The 17805-nt window shown below is 52.0% G+C and overlaps 8 protein-coding genes across 8 annotated transcripts; 4 read left to right on the top strand and 4 right to left on the bottom strand.

Annotated features, from left to right (window-relative positions):
• Positions 1-2024: 2024 nt before the first annotated feature.
• Positions 2025-3696, bottom strand: N7458_001377 (uncharacterized protein; the record flags this gene model as incomplete). The annotated part of the gene is made up of 4 exons (XM_056904760.1): positions 2025-3248; positions 3306-3366; positions 3428-3586; positions 3653-3696. The coding sequence occupies 4 exons, from the start codon at positions 3694-3696 to the stop codon at positions 2025-2027; spliced, it is 1488 nt and encodes a 495-aa protein (XP_056768867.1).
• Positions 3697-4619: 923 nt separating this feature from the next.
• On the top strand, positions 4620-5680 carry rho3 (Rho family GTPase RHO3; the record flags this gene model as incomplete). Its single annotated transcript, XM_056904761.1, has 7 exons — positions 4620-4669; positions 4731-4781; positions 4962-4978; positions 5041-5055; positions 5111-5232; positions 5302-5503; positions 5562-5680. The coding sequence occupies 7 exons, from the start codon at positions 4620-4622 to the stop codon at positions 5678-5680; spliced, it is 576 nt and encodes a 191-aa protein (XP_056768868.1).
• A 545-nt stretch (positions 5681-6225) lies between these two features.
• Positions 6226-7077, bottom strand: N7458_001379 (lipoyl(octanoyl) transferase LIP2; the record flags this gene model as incomplete). The annotated part of the gene is made up of 1 exon (XM_056904762.1): positions 6226-7077. The coding sequence occupies one exon, from the start codon at positions 7075-7077 to the stop codon at positions 6226-6228; it is 852 nt and encodes a 283-aa protein (XP_056768869.1).
• Positions 7078-7619: 542 nt separating this feature from the next.
• On the bottom strand, positions 7620-8420 carry N7458_001380 (pyridoxamine 5'-phosphate oxidase family protein; the record flags this gene model as incomplete). The annotated part of the gene is made up of 2 exons (XM_056904763.1): positions 7620-8225; positions 8304-8420. The coding sequence occupies 2 exons, from the start codon at positions 8418-8420 to the stop codon at positions 7620-7622; spliced, it is 723 nt and encodes a 240-aa protein (XP_056768870.1).
• Positions 8421-9818: 1398 nt separating this feature from the next.
• On the top strand, positions 9819-11048 carry N7458_001381 (NIPSNAP family protein; the record flags this gene model as incomplete). The annotated part of the gene is made up of 2 exons (XM_056904764.1): positions 9819-10485; positions 10564-11048. 2 exons carry the CDS (start codon positions 9819-9821, stop codon positions 11046-11048), a joined length of 1152 nt encoding a protein of 383 aa, XP_056768871.1.
• A 1137-nt stretch (positions 11049-12185) lies between these two features.
• Positions 12186-13978, top strand: N7458_001382 (aminoalcoholphosphotransferase; the record flags this gene model as incomplete). Its single annotated transcript, XM_056904765.1, has 7 exons — positions 12186-12325; positions 12498-12507; positions 12617-12774; positions 12830-12876; positions 12956-13051; positions 13110-13777; positions 13838-13978. The coding sequence occupies 7 exons, from the start codon at positions 12186-12188 to the stop codon at positions 13976-13978; spliced, it is 1260 nt and encodes a 419-aa protein (XP_056768872.1).
• A 644-nt stretch (positions 13979-14622) lies between these two features.
• N7458_001383 (40S ribosomal protein eS27) lies at positions 14623-15299 on the top strand (the record flags this gene model as incomplete). The annotated part of the gene is made up of 3 exons (XM_056904766.1): positions 14623-14625; positions 14780-14842; positions 15117-15299. 3 exons carry the CDS (start codon positions 14623-14625, stop codon positions 15297-15299), a joined length of 249 nt encoding a protein of 82 aa, XP_056768873.1.
• Positions 15300-17110: 1811 nt separating this feature from the next.
• Positions 17111-17653, bottom strand: N7458_001384 (uncharacterized protein; the record flags this gene model as incomplete). The annotated part of the gene is made up of 2 exons (XM_056904767.1): positions 17111-17411; positions 17589-17653. The coding sequence occupies 2 exons, from the start codon at positions 17651-17653 to the stop codon at positions 17111-17113; spliced, it is 366 nt and encodes a 121-aa protein (XP_056768874.1).
• Positions 17654-17805: the final 152 nt, after the last annotated feature.

Here is a 17805-nt window from a genome sequence, read left to right on the forward strand (position 1 = left end):
CCTTCTCTTCAGCCTGGCTGTGAGCCTTCTTCAAGGTAGACTACAGTGTCTGGGATCAACCCTCCTTCCCCGGCTGCCCACCCTTGCCCCTATCTACCGTGAGGTGGGAGGCCTCTCTGATCACGCCGTGTTAAGAACATGGGTGCGGCTGCTCGTGCGGTGATCAGTGTGGTGCAATCAACGCAGTTGACAGGTCGCCTTTCCTTGTGTGTGTGGTGCTGAGCTGAAAAAACCACACACACCACACACCTTGGAACACTGAAGAAAACCCCGTGTCTAGGTTTTCAAAAACATCAAATTCCGGAAATAACTGCTGCTTTCCTACTTCTACTATCAAGTCAGTTAGCACAACGAATCGACTCTCCAGACTACTGTACGTGCTAAGCGATTGACTGTAAAGAAAAGACCATCTCCTTTCGTACCTGCTGCACTAGAGCAGCCCTCGACGGTGGATCACCGGACCTCGCAAACTCAGATAAGGTCCTTGTCAGCCCGATAATAGCATCATAGCCCCCCAATGAGATATCCAGACTCATGATTCAGGATCACCAGCCAGGAGGGGGACTATACTTTTTCTATATTTTCTAATTCTCTTGGCTACGCAGCCCCATCTCTTCTAAACTACGTTGTAATGATACATCATTTTACTCCGCACTACTACTCCATACATACTTTGCTTCTCCTATTGCTACAGTATTTCCAAGTTTTAACAACTTCACGTGCATTTCTCCCACACACGCACTAGCAACCAGCACCTAAAAGCGAATACGCCTCCGTTTTCCGCCCCCCGAGCCGAACGGGCCTAACAGGAACTAGCATCCTTCCCTAACGGACAACCAACTAGCAACTCGCAACTAATCAAACCCCCCCCCCTCCTTCCAACCTTGACCCCCCAGCCCTAGACCAAAACCCGAAACCCGCAAGACCCAGGTAACCCGCAGGTAGCCAGCATATCACGACATTATGAATCCGGCCGACGCACGATGAAACCGAGGTGCGTGTGCTGCACTGCGCTTCGTCATTTGTCGAAATGCCGTGCGGACTAGACTAGCGAGAGGGGGAAAAAGTCCCGGACATAGGTTGCATCGCTTCTAAGTGCCTAGCTCTGTACAATACATACATCCCGCTGCCTGTACGTACTTCGTAGGGAGAGGCATGGAGGTACGATACGATGTAGGGGTTATTTTTAGGGGGACTTTTTGCTTTTTGCCATGCGTCTAGACAAAGATACCGCTGTGGATATGCTAGATATATCACTTTGCACTATGCATATGTACTCGGAAGTCCGGCATGTGGAACCTCCTGTACCGGAGACATTTGCTTTTTTGAATAGGGATGGCATCATGGCAAGCAGTAGTACATAGACCCGGCAAAAAGAGCCGGCAATTGAAATGTGTTCACGAACTACGGTTTAGTAGTGCGGGATGAGAGCCCATGCACTGAGAGGAATTCGAGGATTTGCTTAGTTTTCTGGGCCAGACTTCTGAGCCGAGAAAGTCAATGTTCATCTTATCATAAGGATTTAGCGCCTATGTCACAGCAACTCTAAATTGCGGGGTCTGGTTCGGGTTATGGAACGACAAAAAGGGCTCTAGACGACGATAGCTTCAGCACAGACTCCCAGTCCTCGCTTTGTTTTGCTGCTCTTTGGCCGCTCCTAGTGTCAAGGTAGGACCCGGGGCTGTTGGTTTTCACAAGGCTGCGGGTAGCATAACAAAGAAAGAGAGAAAAGCGTGGTGTGAGATGTGACGACGCGCTCCGTCCAGACCATTTTCCACGTGGACAGTCCTCCAACTCGGCTCCTCGGATAGAAGCGATGGTGATCTGGTCAAATCAAGGATGTGCACCTCTGTCTACCCGGCCATTCACAGGATGCAAAGTGGTGAGGAGATGAGAAAATCGCGCGGCTCAACCGCGAGAGCGACATGAGAATCCCGCAGGTACCAGACACGTGCGGTTAGGGGGCAACGAAATTAGGAGGATATGCCGACGCTAGCGTGGGATGTGGCCCGGCTAAGGCCAGCTTACACCATGCCAGCCATCTTACCGAAGGCCCGGCCTCGGATTTCCCTTCGGCGCGCGTTCATCGCCCTGAGGGAACCAGGAGTATTGTCGCCAAAGGGTGGGGCAAACACGGCGCCGCTCTGGCCATGGCCACCCTCATCGGGACGGAAGCCTTCGCCATTGAGAGCGGTTTGCCAAAGGCTCTTCAGGGATGAGCTCCATTCGTCTAGGGCACCCAGTCGTTCCACATCGCTCGCGCTCTCGACAACGACCGTGCCGTTCTCCTGGTCGATCTTCGCGTTGAGCTTCTTGTCAAGAATTAGGAAGCTGAGGATCTCCAGAACCTCGTGCACGGATATCTTAATGTGCTTGGAGATAAACTGGAGCGAGAAGCGGGTGTACGGCGCGATCAGCTTCAAAATGGCCTTGGTGCGCATGTTGCGGCTGACCTCGTCGATGTTCTCCGCGATGAAAGGGTCGGCCAGCACGTCCGGGTGCTTGCTCAGGACAGCTTCGTAGGCGTGGATGTCGTCGCGCTGGAAAGCATCGACTAGGTCAGTCATGGCGGAGATCCGGGGATCATTCTTGTACGGCTTGGTCTCTTGCGAATCAAACGGGTTGATGTCGGACTTCATCAGCATGGTAGTCAGGACCAGATACTTGAGGACCTGGATCCGTTGCATAGAGCCAGCCTCGTCGTAGTTGCGGAACGACTCAAAAAAGTCACTCTGGGCCTCCTCCCAATTCTCCTCGCTCATATGCATCTTGCCGCCGCACTCGCGAATGATGCCCATGATCTTGGGGTGAGGGACGGCCGACCGAACACGCAATGCTCGCTGATAGAGTGCCTTGAGGCGCTTGTTGTTCTTCATCTCGGCGTACATCTGGATCTCTAGAGCGTACAGCTCAAGCAGATAAGTGCCCTTGCTGCTATCATCCGTCCCGTCCTCCCGCTGGCAAGCCCGGTGCAGTTCCTTCACCTTCTTAGCCAGCTGCGTATATTCTTTGCGATCTAGCCATAGCCGGGAGAGTTTGATGTTTGTCTTGAGCCACAGGCGTTCGTTATTCGTATTCTGGAAGGAGTCGAGGGTGAGGGAGTAGAACTGTTCCATGCATTGATAAGCTTGGGCGTCGTCCGAGCCCTTTTCGATGTAGTCGAGCATGTTATTGATAGACTTTTCAGAGTAGTTGCGAGTGACGGCAGATTTGACATATGTGAGGAGCTCTCGATAATGTTCAACGGCCTAAAAAGAATGGATAAGTGGGCAGCTCCGTCGGGGGACTTAGACCGAGATGCCTACATCACTGTATCGTCCAAGCTTGAACTCCAGCTTGATCGCTTGTTTCAACCCTTTAAATCCCCTGCAGTAGTGCACCCAGTCAGTAACTTGACACAATGGTTCCGCTGCTGCGACCGTCGTACCATTCGCTTTTATCCTGTTCCATCGGAGGCAGGCCGAGGAATTCATCCACGGCCTCCTCCGGATTGTCCACCTTCATCTGCTTCGCATTGTAGTATTTGTTTTCGATTCCAATATCGGCGGACTCGTCATCTTCATCGTCTTCGTATTCAAAGTCATAGCTGTGTCAGACAGTGTCAGCTCAGTCTCAGGGCCTTATGAGCGGAGACGGGGCGGGGGACTCCTACTCCTCGTCTGCCGAATCTTGCATGAAATCATCGTCGTCAGACATCTTGTCGAAGTATTTTTGGTGAGAGAAATTCTTAGAGAATGTAAGGAGAGAAAGTGGTCAGGAGGAAGAGAGAAGGAAGGCGGGTTGTCGCGGGGTGTTTGTGAGAGAGCTCTGGGGACGGGGAAAGATAAACTGAGGTCACTCCAGAGAGCTACGAGAGCCTCCGCCTTTGGATAACACTACTCCCCGCCTGAGGCCACCAATTGAGCCTCTCCCTTGTTGTTCGTGTTTGATTAGTTGGATCCTTTGCCTACAAAGAAAGTACTTCATTTCTATCTCAATCATATCGGTCGCCTGAATTGCGCAAGTTATTGCGTGCCTAGCAAGCTTCGAATGAAGTAACAACATTGGACAACTATCATGCCTCTACTATATACTGAACTCCGAGCGTGAAACTAGATTGTACCCAATCCAGAGGGCCAGCAGTTTCAATCTGTACTTGATTCTAATCTACTCCTCCGAAGACAATCAATGACACTCGAGGGGCAGCAAGTTGTCAATCAAACTAGCGATAAGCAAGCACTGTAGAATCATAAGATCGACTGATGGGTGACCCCTGTCCCCAACCCACCAAGACCCCGTCATAGAGACAACCGCATCAGACACAGAAATGCAAAGTCATCCAGGTGGTTTCGCCCCTGGAAAGTCCTGGAGAACAGTCCTCGGCAGGCGCGCAGAGTGGACCAGAAGGGGCTCGTGTGTGTGGAAGCAAAGTGGTGGGAGCTTATTCGCCGATCCCTTTCAGGGCGCGATGTCATCGACTCGGGCAGTGCTGGTGTAGGAATCCTCCTCCTCCTCCCCTCTTCCCCATTCCTCCGTGACCACGCGCTCGAGTTTACTCCTGTTATACGTATCCGACTCTTATATTCGACCTACAATTACAACGACCTTGACGATTTCCCCCCTCAACCACGCCAGTCGCAATGGAGCTGTGCGGACGTCAGAAGGTCGTCCAGCGCAAGATGGTGCTGCTGTCAGTTGGAACCTGGATCCTTTGCGCAGTAAACGCTGGTACTGACCGATATCTCCAACAGCGGCGACGGTGCCTGTGGCAAGACTTCTGCTCTGAATGTGTTTACAAGAGGGTGCGCAATCTCTAGACCCCCCTTCTCTCGTCTCTGTCGAACTTACTCCCATGTTGTCAAACAAGCGAGCTGACGTGTGTATAGATTTTTCCCAACGGTGTAGTAAGATCGTCCAATCCAGACTCACCAGCCACATACACCCTCGACCAGCTAGACTAACCGCTCTTTACTGTCGCGCAGCGAGCCCACGGTCTTTGGTATGCGCTTAATCCCCCAAGTTGCAGAGGTACAACTCAGTCGCTGACTACTATGTCTACAGAGAATTATGTCCACGGTACGGCCCTCGCCTAGTAACCCCTTCCAAAATACCCCCACACTCATGCGCGCAGATATCTTTGTCGATAATGTACATATGGAGTTATCGCTATGGGACACGGCCGGACAGGAGGAGTTCGATCGGTTACGTGCGTTGTCCTATGAGGATACGCACGTCCTGATGTTGTGTTTTAGTGTAAGGCACACGATACCAGAACACCGCCAGTGAATTGGGTGCAAAAACAGTGCTGATATCTGGATACAGGTCGACAGCCGCGACTCCTTCGAGAACGTCGGTTCCAAGTGGATCGCCGAAATCAATGAGAATTGCCCTGGTGTGCGAGTCGTGCTCACCGCGCTCAAGTGCGACTTGAGGAAAGACGATGAAATGAATGATAACCCGAATGCGATCACGTTCGAACAGGGTCTGGCCAAGGCCAAGGAGATTGGCGCTGTGAAGTACCTGGGTATGTGGGCCGCATTCTACGGAGTGTATTGCGCGGATTAGAGCTGACAGGTGGACAGAATGCTCGGCTGTTCAAAATCGTGGCATCAGAGAAAGCTTCTACGAGGCGGCCAAGGTTGCTCTGGAGGTCAAACCTGCTGGAGGCAAGGGCTCTGGCTCCTCGTGCGTCATCCTGTAAGGTGCTGTGCGCAGGATTTATCTCTCTCTCTTTTTTGGCTCGGGTCGTGTCTGAATCACCTATGCGTCTCCTACTGCCCAGCACACGCTGGGCAAGCTTTCGTTTCTTGTCCTCCTGCAACTGCTTCTTGCTATTGAGCTCGTTGATTCCCCTTTGCATTTCATACCGTCGATTATAGGGTTGTGACAACCATGACCACTTTCTTTTCAGGGTCCGGACACTCGGCTGTGTATCTGAGTGTCCAGTGTTTCCCCTTTTCCTTTGCATGGCTCCATCCTCTGGGTTGTCGAAGCATTTCAGCGAGGTTGGCTCTTTTCTTTCCCCTACTTTACTATCTTACCCTCCAGATACACCCATATAATACTATTTAATTGATTATCTTCGATCACATTATCGAGTAATCCTCGATGGCGCCGCCAACCGAGTTTCACACAGCAAACCCATCTAATTCTGAAATACAATTACAACTGTCATCACACCAAGCCCATCTCATCATCCATGGATCTCATAGCAGTAAATCCTCCTCCCTAACAGGGTACACCTCCTCAATCTTCTCCCCCCCCCCCCTTCTTACACGCAAAATCCTCATTCACCCTCTCAACAAACCTCTGCACAAAACCCGCCGCGACTTCATCAATCTCAAGCCCCCTCACACCCACCCCCTCCAAACTCGTCATCTCCTTCCCTTCAAGCCCACACGCCACAATCTGCCGAAAATACCACATCGGCTCCTCAGTAACATTCAACCCAATCCCAAAACTGCTAATATTCCGCCGTAAATGCACCCCCACCGCGGTTATCTTTTTCGGCGCCCCTGAACTAGAGTTGGCGTTTGCGTTCGCTTTGTCGAATACCCATACACCAGGGTCTTCTGTGGTGAACCCGTTAACCCCGTATTGCTTTAGCAGGTCGATGACGCTATTCTCTAGGACGCGGATGTGGCAGCGCGGGGTGAGATTGAGTCGTTTCAGGTCTAGGATTGTGTATGCGACCATCTGGCCCGGGCCGTGGAAGGTGGTTTGGCCGCCGCGCAGTGTGGGGTGGTACTCCGCTTTAGCAGGGGTTGACCCTGACGGTGTGAGTAGCGAGCGGATTGGTTCGAGGGGTGGTGGCAGTGAGAGATTTAATGGGTCTGGCGAGCACGTGTTGGATGGGGGGAGGTCGCGGCGGCCGGTGGTGTAGACGGGGTTTGGGGTGAAGGTGATGATTGTTGGGTCTGGGGGTGGTGAGGGTGTTTGGTGTGTCGTGTGTGATGTGCCATTGGGGTTCTGGGAGGATATGGAAGCTGGTGAGGCGAGCTTTTTGTGCGTGAGGAAGCGGGTTGTGAGGGCTTGTTGGAGCGCGGAGACTCGGGCGAAGGATGTGGTGTTTGGGAGGTGGAGGTGGGCGAGTCTCATTTTGTGGGAGTATTTTGGGAGGATATTGAGATGGCAGCGTTTGTAGTGAGTGGTTAATGGTGGTTTAGTAGGTGTCGTGGTTCATTGCTGAGTTGGAGATTGAGATTGAATAGTTTTCCTCGGAGATGTAAGGTCAGTGGACTTTTGGATTTGCGGAGAAGCTGGGAGCTCCGGGCTGATAAGGTTTGATAAGCACAATGCCCACCTTCTCTGTACAGTGCAATTGAACAGCTCATATTGCAATTGAGAGGACTTGGATTTACTGGATTTTTTTTTTTTTGTGTTACTTCATTGCTCATTACATATTCTTAATCGTTTAGTTCTGGCAATCGAATATTTGCAACACGAAAAGGCCACGAAACAGTTGACTTTTGCATTGAATCCTGCCAATTGACCCGAGTTCGTTTTTAAAATCGTACATGAATAGTTTGATTCCTTGGAAAGAAGATAGACAAGAAGGGCCGCTCATATCATATGAGACAAAAGGACCGATATTACTCAAGCATGCCATGGCGAGTCATCACATCTTGGAAATGTCCCGACTATACGCCATTGACTAGACCAGCCTGCTCATTCTCAGGCGGCAGCAAGACCCAGTCACGAACTCCACCCTTCCAGTCCGCAATACGGCCCTCGTGCACCCGCACCGTAACCACTCGTACATCGCCGTCGATGGACATACTCGGGCGGCGGACACTAGGATCATGCCGCTGCTGCTGCCCGAACAGGTTGATCTCCTCTTCCTCAAAGGTGTTGTTCTCCAGGTGGCGCTCCTTACACCAAGCCTCCTCTTCCGAACCCGGCTCAAGGAAGCGCGCCTGGCCGGTGATCGTGGTGGAGATGCTGGACAGCGCACTGGTGTTCAGGTTGAGCAGGAGGCTAGCGAGCGAGGAGCGGGTAGCCGCGGGAGGAGGAGATCCTTCCCGGTCTCCTTGGGCATTGGGTGCCCGGGTAGGTGGACGGTGAGATACCCAGTCGTGGACCAGGAGCGAAACGCGCGGGTTAGATAGGAGGTGGTTGGTCTTGCGGGATGCGGGGTTGGTAGTCATGATGATCGTTGGGTAGGGGTCGTAGGGAGTCGACGGGAGGTAGGTATAGGCCATGAGGGAGATGTGCGGGGTGAGGTTATCACATGTTGCCAGATGCAGCTGGGATTGTACCTCGAGTTAGCTTTTTGAGAATAAATAGATTTGGTCTTACGTCTTCAGCAACGGCGGGTCACATACGAAGCGGGAGTTCTTCAAGCAGGCCACCACCTCGGTGGGCAGGGAGGTTGCCTGGTGAGGATGAGTGGTGGTCGCTGAAGCCTCGTAGGAGAGGGGGGGATTGATAGAATCCGCCATGGTTGTGGAAGGAAGCATCAACAGGAGTCGCGAGACCAAATAACGGACATGAGGCCCCTCAGGTCGGGGCTCTGGACGTGGGATGATTAATTTGCCGGGCGGTGAGCACCGGGTACCGACGTCATGGATTGGTTCGTCAATGGCCTTAGGACGGAGCAGAGAACGTTTAGTTAGTACTCCGTACGGAGTAGTAGCTACTGTATAGTAGCTTACATGCCTTAACTGGTAAGAACAGCCATTACAGTAATTGCACGTCCGCAAGTAGCCGAGTCGAAGGTCTACTGTAGCTACTACTATATCGGTGTCCTTCACCTTGGACGGTTTCAATTGCCAGCCTGGGAATGTGGAGTCTGGCTGGATCCCATTCGTCATGATGGCGAAAAAGCGAGCGATACCAGGGACGATCATCCGTCCATCGGGGGGTCAGTTTAAGGACTCAGGGTGCGATCGATCCAGAGGATTAAATCGCCGATGTTCGCAGGTTTTCTTGTTTCCACGGCGGTACTGTACAAATACATAGAGTGGCTTGACAGGATGACTATCTGAATGGGCACTTGGGACAAGTCGGAAAGCTCAGCCACATGGATAGTTAGTTAGTTAGATACCGTCTTTCGATGTCATCATGACTGTGGCCCTTCCGTGCTCAGCAATGCTGGAGATCAACAAGCCTCTCATTCTTGCTACTTGGACAGAAAGCAGACCACTCCACCACTAACCCATCAACCTACCCAAGCGATAAAGCATACAGCTACAGTAGTCGAGTTAGTCAACCACTCTGGACCCCGAGTACTCCTCCAAATACCCGCAAGCTCCTTTCCCCGCACCAACTCCAGCTTTCTCCTCCTTCGGTCTTGCAGACCGACGATCAAATCAGTCCACTGCTCATAGTCAGCAATTCCAGCACCCAAGACGGAGATCTGCCCTCCGTGGCTGATTGTTCTTGATCGTTTTCCGCCGATACTTGTTTCCTGCCCCGGATTTCCCTCGGGGCACGCACTCTAGGCCCCGTCGCGTGCTGTGGGCCTGGAGCTTGTACTGTAGCTAGTTCCCCCCAGTCCAGTCACCCCTGCTCCTCTCGCGACACTAGCAATCACTGCCTCCTCTTTTCCATCCTCTTGCCCCTCTTTCCAATTCAACTTGTCCTCTGCTCTTCCTCTCTCCCTCTCTCCCTCTCTCCTTCAGTCCTTCAGTCCTTGAGTCATTTGGTTTCCACCTCCACAACAACCCCCCCGTCCTTGCCACCACTCGTCGACCTCCTCTCCCTTCCGTTTTCAACCCTAATCTTCTCCTTCTCCTTCTTCTCTCTCCTGTGTCTACCCTCCATCCTCTAAACTATCACCGTTCCCCTCCTTTCAATCCGAAATCCATCTCACCCTTCTCGTCGAGCACACCTCCACCATGCTGAGCCCGCGCTTGATCCGCCCGGCAACCAGCTCCCTGGTGCGGCCGTTCAGCTCCTCTGTCGCGGCCTACCGCGCCCCTTCCATCAGAGACCTCACAGCCGACTCGGCCGAGGACTTCAATCGTCGACAGAAAGAGTTTCGCGAGAACCTCGAGGAGGCTCGCAAGAGAAAGGAACTGCAAGAGAGTCAGTCTTTCGCTGCTTCTGCTTCTGCCCCCTCATCCTCCTCCTCTTCCATTTCCCGTGAGTCTGCTCCCACTGCTCCGCATGTGAGCAATGCGAGCACTTATGAACGAGTTCGCCCTGCCTATGATGCAGCTGAGACTCTTGACCATACGGCATTGGGCTCACTTGCGATGCACCGTTATCTAGGAGAAGAACAAACCGCGGAGTCTGGATCGAAACGAGGCCCTTTGTCCTCGCTGATTTACGGCACCAAGGAAGGTCAACATTTCGACAAGGACATCGAGCGCTCTTTCTCGCAGGTGCTTGCTCGCGGCAAGTACGTCCACTCCATCGTGTTCCATGAAGTCAAGCCCGACAAGGTCGACGAGTATGTGGAGCTGGTGGGCCAGTGGTACCCCCGCATGGCGGGCACCGAGGAAAACCGGGTCAACCTGGTGGGCAGTTGGCGCACGCAAGTGGGCGACAACGACACCTTTGGTAACTTTCTTTCCCCGTATACTCCTCCAGATGATTCTCGAATGGGTGACTAACATGGTCACTTCTGCTCTACTACAGTTCACATCTGGGAATACCAGCGGTACGAAGGCTATCATGCGTCCCTGCACAACATTGCCAGTCACCCCGAGTTCCCCGCGTTCGACCGCAAGCTCAAGAGCTTGATCAAGAGCAAGAAGACTTCCCTGATGCAAGAGTTCTCGTTCTGGCCTACGACTCCACCCCGCAAGCTGGGTGGCTTGTTTGAGCTTCGATCGTACACTCTGCACCCAGGTAATCTTCTGGAATGGGAGACGCACTGGCGTCGCGGTCTGCACGCCCGTCGCGAGGTTATGGAAGGAGTGGGCGCCTGGTTCGTGCAGATTGGCGACTTGAACACAGTCCACCACCTGTGGCAGTTTGCAAACCTGGAAGAGCGCAAGATTCGCCGGGAGCAGTCATGGGGAGTGGAAGGGTGGGCCGAGACGGTGCACAAGACGGTTCCTCTCATTCAAAGCATGCAGAGTCGAATCCTAGTTCCAATGCCCTGGAGCCCCGTTGGTTAAATGCGGGCAACATCCTAGGAACCACCGAAGAAGAGCCGGCGGAAGTTTTTCCGTGACCTTTTTTCTCCCCACATCCATATTGTTTCTCTGCGGTCGGTCCTCTCTCTGGATCTTTCTATTAGGATCTCCGAGGTTCTGCAGACCCCGGATTCTTGCGCGATGGCGGTGGCCCTCCCGCGCAAACGTGCAAAGTCTGTCGAGGATGTTGAGAAGTCTGGCGAAGCTATTCCCGCTGTAGGTCTATAGTTCTGTATCGTGTAACTAAGCATGGCGCATCAATCCAAGCATACACTACATCTCTCCAGTCCTCCGTCTTGGATCTCCTCCTCTTGCCATGTTGCCATCTTTCTCGCAACGGACCGTGGGAGTCTAACCGAAAGAGCAAAGGCCTCGGGTAACCCCACCTCTTGGACCTCTTGGACGGCCGATCAACGTCCCTGCGATGCCTCTCATTGGCACTGCGGCTGAGTACCACCACAGCGTGTCTCGTTGCTGCACGTGGGCTGCCGAGCGGTGGTGAAGGTATAATCCGGGGTTCCTCAGGGGTAAGCATGTAGAGACTAAATCTGATCTATATATAACTATCGGTGTAAGCCAGGGCAACAGTATGCAAGATCTTACCGGGTGAGAGACCACCGAAAAAAAAAAATCGAAACAGTTCAAACGTGAATGTCGTGGTGGCCTCTCCAAGCACGGAGAGAAAAGGCCTCCGCCGATCTCGACGTCGCCAGGGCCCCATCTTTTCCGGCCTGCGCTCCGCTCCCCGACAGCGGGGCCCTTTAATTTAGTTTGGCCGTCTCCTGCTTAGTCTTTTTTTTCTCTTTCCCTACCAGGGCCTTCACCTGCCTGACGCCGTCACGACTCGTCCTCCCTCCTGCGCCTTCCAAACAACCTTCCTCGTCCGCTTCGCTTCCCTTCGAACCACGCGTCCGCCGCTACGCCTTAGCTTGGCCCGCCGCCGAAGCTTGTTTGGCCCAAGACCCACGCCAGCGCTAGGGATACATGCGTTGAGGGAAAGGAAAACCGTTGGGTTACGGACGCGAGTTTCTTTTTATCCTTTTGAGGTACCTGGACTTGCAGTGGAATACACAGGACGACAAAGGACAGTCTTGGAGAGACCATCCGCGCTTCGCGAAAATGGTGTACATTCGGCAACATTTGTTGCAAAACTTGCGCAACTACAAGTATGCCGGTATCGACCACTCGTTGATCAGTCGCTACGTGTTGAAGCCGTTTTATAGCAAATGTGTTATCAATTTGTTCCCCATGAACATGGCGTGAGTGCTCCTGTTGTCCCTGTGCGAGGTCCATCTGGCGGAAGAGCTCGCTCCAAGCGTCAGGACAGCTGTCACCGGCTTCTGGCTTGGAGCTATCTGTTCCTGCGGCAGTCGTAATTCTTGGGACATGTCTGGCTAACGAGCTTTTTCCTCGATTTCTCGCGTGCAATAGACCCAATCTTGTAAGTGTCCTTCTCCACGCCTTGGTTTTTGCAATGGTCTTCCTCTTTACTTTTTTTTGGCAAGCCACTCTGCATACCATGAGAACCTTAATTAATGGCCGCTGTCTAGATTACCTTGACTGGATTCCTCTTCGTGGTACTTAATTTCCTAACCGTGATGTGGTACAACCCCGGCATGGACACCGACTGCCCGCCCTGGGTGTATGCGAGCTGCGCGATTGGCATGTTTTTGTATCAGACCTTTGATGCTGTGGACGGCATGCAGGCGTACGTTTCATCCGGTTTGACGGGAGTCGAAGTACTCATTGCTGATCTGATATAGGCGGAGGACGAGGCAGAGTGGGCCGCTGGGCGAGCTGTTCGATCACAGTATGTTGGCTGTTGGACTGCTTGCATGCAAGCGGTATAGACCAGGTGGATGAGGTCTGAGCTGACATGCTTTATGTAGGCGTTGACGCGTGTAACACTGCCTTGGGAGTGCTCATCTTCGCGGCCTCGATGAACCTTGGAAACTCTTGGATGACCATCTTGAGTCTTTTTGGGTGTAAGCTACGAGCCCCCGTTGGATACTCTGCGCTTTTCATCTAACACGCTTTGTTCAGCAACCATGACCTTCTACGTCCAGACCTGGGATGAATTCTACACCCAGGTGCTGACTCTAGGTATCATTTCGGGCCCCGTCGAGGGCGTCCTCACTCTCTGCCTGGTCTACGCTATCACCGCGTACATGGGTGGCGGTAGCTTCTGGCACCAGCCCATGCTCGAGACCCTCGGCGTCGCCAAGCCGAGCTTCATCTCAGATCAAATGTATGAGATGCCTTTCACGCAGTGGTACCTGATCTACGGCGCGTTCGTGCTCTTCTTCGCTACGGGCTCAAGCATCTGGCACGTTATGCAGGTCCGTCGCCAGCGCGGCCTCGACCCTATCACACCGCTCTATGGTCTGCTGCCCATGGTCGCCATCTGGACCCTGGTCCCGGCGTATTTGTACCTGCACCCCACGATCCTAGAGAACCATACCATTGCCTTTGGACTGTATGTCGGCTTGGTCAATGCGTACGCAGTTGGTCGCATGATTGTCGGTCACTTGGTGCAGTCTGGGTTCCCGTACCACAACATCCTGCTATACCCTCTGGCTCTCGGTGTGCTGGACAGCGCCGGAGCCGCGGTGGGTCTTTGGGCAAACCCCGTGCTTGGGCATGGGGCCAACCAAGTGATGTTTGTGTTTGGATGCCTAGGGTTGGCGATTGGCATCTATGGTAGCTTCGTGGTAAGTCTCGCTCCCTTTTACTGATCTCTGTGATTGGTTCTTTCTGATGTATTTGCTTAGTTTGATGTGATCACTACCATTTGCGACCACCTTGACATCTGGTGCTTGACCATCAAGCACCCGTACGTCGAGGAGACCGAGCGTAAGGACGGCGCGGCCATTAAGGCTTCCGTCGAGGGCACGGAGAAGAAGACCCTATAAGCAGTCATTACCAGACTGCGGTACAGTGCATTGATGGGAGCACAAATAATTGAGCTCGTGTGTGAAGAACAGTTCAACCTCGTTCACCACGAGACACAACAACAAAAACAAGCGTCTCGCCATAGAGGGCGAATTGCGGGGAAGACATCGAGACCAAGATCGAGGCGTTGAACTCGGGTCGGAACATTATTCGAGGAAGCGGCAAGACCAGTGGGGGTGGTTGTCCTAATGATTTGTTTTCAGCCAGTATATAAGCTTTTCAGCATCGGGTTGCTCCGTGTTATAGAATTTTTAAGTGTAATGTGAGACGTTTCAGACGAGTGCATGCGATGTGTTTGTATAGCAAGCATCCAGGTATAGAAAGCTTCGACCATACTTTGATTGTTGATAAGCACTTGACTGATTGCCCGATTGTCCAGGCAGACCCTTGGGACTGGCCGGCAAAACCAAGGCGGTGTGATATTGGCAGTATTATTGGCGGAAGCCCATCCACCACGCCTACCCGAAACGAGCAGTCAAGCGAGGGCACAAACCCTACCCCATCAAATCCTCTCAAACTTCTGCTACCCTCCATTCCGTGTTCACACAAGGCCATCGCCATCAGCGCCATTCATCAACTCCCTCGCTGATCAATAACCGTCAAGATGGTGAGTTCTGCACCTGCTCTATCTCGATACCTACTCGTCCGGCTCGATCACGATTTTCTCCCAACCCCTGGGGACAGTCCGAACGGCTGCATCGAGATTTTCCCCCCTTAGCCGTCAAACTCTTCATTTGCTAACGTGACCTCCTTGTTGATAGGTTCTCGCGGTCGACCTCCTCAACCCCACGCCTCAGGCTGAGGCTCGCAAGCACAAGCTGAAGGTACGATGAATCCGGATTCTGATGGAAATGGGAAATGAAGATTGGAGATGAATTCGGCAAATGATGGGGCGGACGCGGATGTGGAATCAGAGGGCCTCGGATGGGATTTACAACTCGACCTCCGAAGCATCGATTATCGACTCTCCTCCGACCACATGCCCGCCCATCATTTGCTGGAAAGAGATGGAAATTTGACGAACTGATGATGATGGAATACGGACAAACATTATGGAACGGAACAGTCTTGACTGACGGAACCACCTTCTCTCTACAGACCCTTGTGCCCCAGCCCCGCTCCTTCTTCATGGACGTCAAGTGCCCCGGCTGCTTCACCATCACCACCGTCTTCTCGCACGCCCAGACCGTCGTTATCTGCGCCGGCTGCTCGACCGTCCTCTGCCAGCCGACCGGTGGCAAGGCCCGTCTGACCGAGGGCTGCTCGTTCCGCCGGAAGTAAACGAGACGCGCAAATGAAATCTCTTTTTCTTTTTATGTCTTGTTGAAACGCACAGAGGATAGCATGGAGCAATTAGGATGAAAATACCAGTCCCGGGTTTTTGACCTCCGCTTCGGTTCGGTACTTACGGAGACCGCCCGTCAAAATGTCACATACCAAATCAACCTTTTCTCTTTACTCACACCTTTTGCCGATTTTCTTTTTCTTATTCACGGGATAACGATGGAGGAAGGGGGGAGAGAGGGGGAAAGCCACCTTGGAACGCCGATGAAGACAAAAACAAAAACCACCTTCGGTTTTCGATTCGAAAGATATCTGATTGAAGGGAGGTCTTTCTTTTTTGTTCCTTTCTCGAGGGTCCAAGGACTGGCTATGATATGTTATGATTCATACCACCTTTCCTTCTTTCTTTTCTGTTTCCCATGAAACACACCCCAAAAAATTTGATATGTGACACTTTTGACCAATTCCGCGCTCTCTCCCACTTCCTAATTGCTTTTTCTTGCCTTGCTTGATGGTGCTGTTTTTTACAGCGTTCGTTTTTTTATTATCTTTTATTCCTGGTTTTTCTCGGTTTCTTCTGTTGCGACTGGATGACAGATAGAAGATGGAATGACTCGCCCCCTGTCTCGCACCACCCCCCAAAAAGCATTCGACGGCATTTTGCTGAGGGAGTTCCGGATATCTGGCACAGAGGCACCTTGCTTGACTTGGTGCTGTGCTTTTGTTACTCTGTTTTGTGTTTTTATGTATTTGCATGTCTTTGTAAATGGCGTCATACTCGAATAGAGGTGTCCCCGATACTTGAGCTGCTTGCGTAGAAGACTAGAGTATGGAGTAGAGACTCTGCACTTGGGTAATAGTTGTAGACACTCCTATCTATTGTCGATTATAGATTCTTGGCTGTGATCGGTAGTCATCGCCTCTATTCTATACACTTGGGGCTAACTAGTTATGCCCTTGTGCCTAGGCCACACAAGTACAATACTAAATCTATCCTACTTACACAATCAGGACTCCGTAGTTCCAATAAGCAGGAAACAGTCCAGACAATGCACAGTATGTCCTTGTCTCTATTTCCCAAATACTCAACGTCATTCTACCCAAATACCCGGACGCCCTTCACCCCCTCAGGCTCCAACCCCCACAGCCGAGGACGTGCATTCCCCACCCGAACGACGTAAAACCGCGCACGGGTGAGAATCTTGGCCAGGCACAGCGTGTAGTGCCTTCGATGCATGACATCATGTTTAAGGGTACTCAATCGAAAACAATGGTTTATTCTGGTATATTCCAATGATGCAGTGCGAAATAGAATGGCGCAGAGGATGAAATTGGCGTTTCTAACAGAGTACGCGTCGCGCTGCTTTGCTCTCGTCCGGCCCGGTGATATTGCAGCACTGAAGTGAGTGTTGAAGGCTGTTAGGTACCGGGTAATATTTTCCAGTCTCTTGCTATCCGGGTGATATCATACGATGTAGAGGTACTACAGGGCTGGAAATATACTTTAGATCCACACGATGCAACAATCAACAACTTTTACTGTAATTACGCATGTGGATATACAGTGTTTGAGGTATGACGTTTTATATATTTGTTGGTCCATTTGAACGAAAGACATTGTCATCATGAAATAAAGATCGTGAAAGAACGGATGGAAAATCGAAATCGTCCTCAATCCCAGCGGAAATGACTGGTACTTTGCGCTTTCGACTTCGTAAGAAACCAAATTGTAGTGTACGAAATGGGAATCAAAGGGCTCCAAACGCTACCATGACAAAGGTTTATAGAACGCATGAGGTCGTCCTATCTTAAACTTCAGTCACCGCAGCGGCCTTGGCTTTGATGGTTGGTCCAAAGTCAATCGGGTTCGACGGGTCGCTGCCCGTCATCATGGCCAGTTTGCCCGAGGAATCGGTGAGCAGGACGCTGGCGAACTGGTTGCGGCCGACGACTTCTTGAACGGCCTCGCGGGCCTGGCGGTCACCTGAGGCGTACTTTGAGGCGTCGACTCTCTTCAGGGCGTTGTGGGTGTTTTTGATGAAGTCGAAGAGGAAAAAGGCCGTGGGGTGAGGGGTGGGAGGCTGAAGTTGCGGATGGGCTTCGAATGCTCTGTTTGGAAGAGTTGGTTATCATTAAGTCGTAGTTCTGGGGGTCTCTTGAGTAAGGGAATTGTGCCTTAAGAGTCTGGTGAATGCACAGCAATGTTTGGAGGGAATATCGTATGGCTGCTCGGGCTATGGGGAATGCGATGGTAGTTTTCAAGACTGGAGTGCGAGATGAACATACTCGATGAGCTCATTCATCTTGGCATCAAGGGCCTCAAGGTTGACATTGTTTTGCTGAGTCGACATGATGGATTTTGTATGTCAATGTGAAGTTGGATATACTTGGAAGAGAGAGGTTTGTTGATGTGACGAAATGGGACTGCAGGGACCAGCTTGAAAAGTGGGCGGGGACCAAACTCCGCCCAGTCTTATCACAACCTTATCTTATCGCTCCTTAT

Source organism: Penicillium daleae (genome assembly GCF_028827525.1).
Source record: "Penicillium daleae strain IBT 16125 chromosome Unknown utg000002l_segment0_segment0, whole genome shotgun sequence".
Classification (NCBI taxonomy): domain Eukaryota; kingdom Fungi; phylum Ascomycota; class Eurotiomycetes; order Eurotiales; family Aspergillaceae; genus Penicillium; species Penicillium daleae.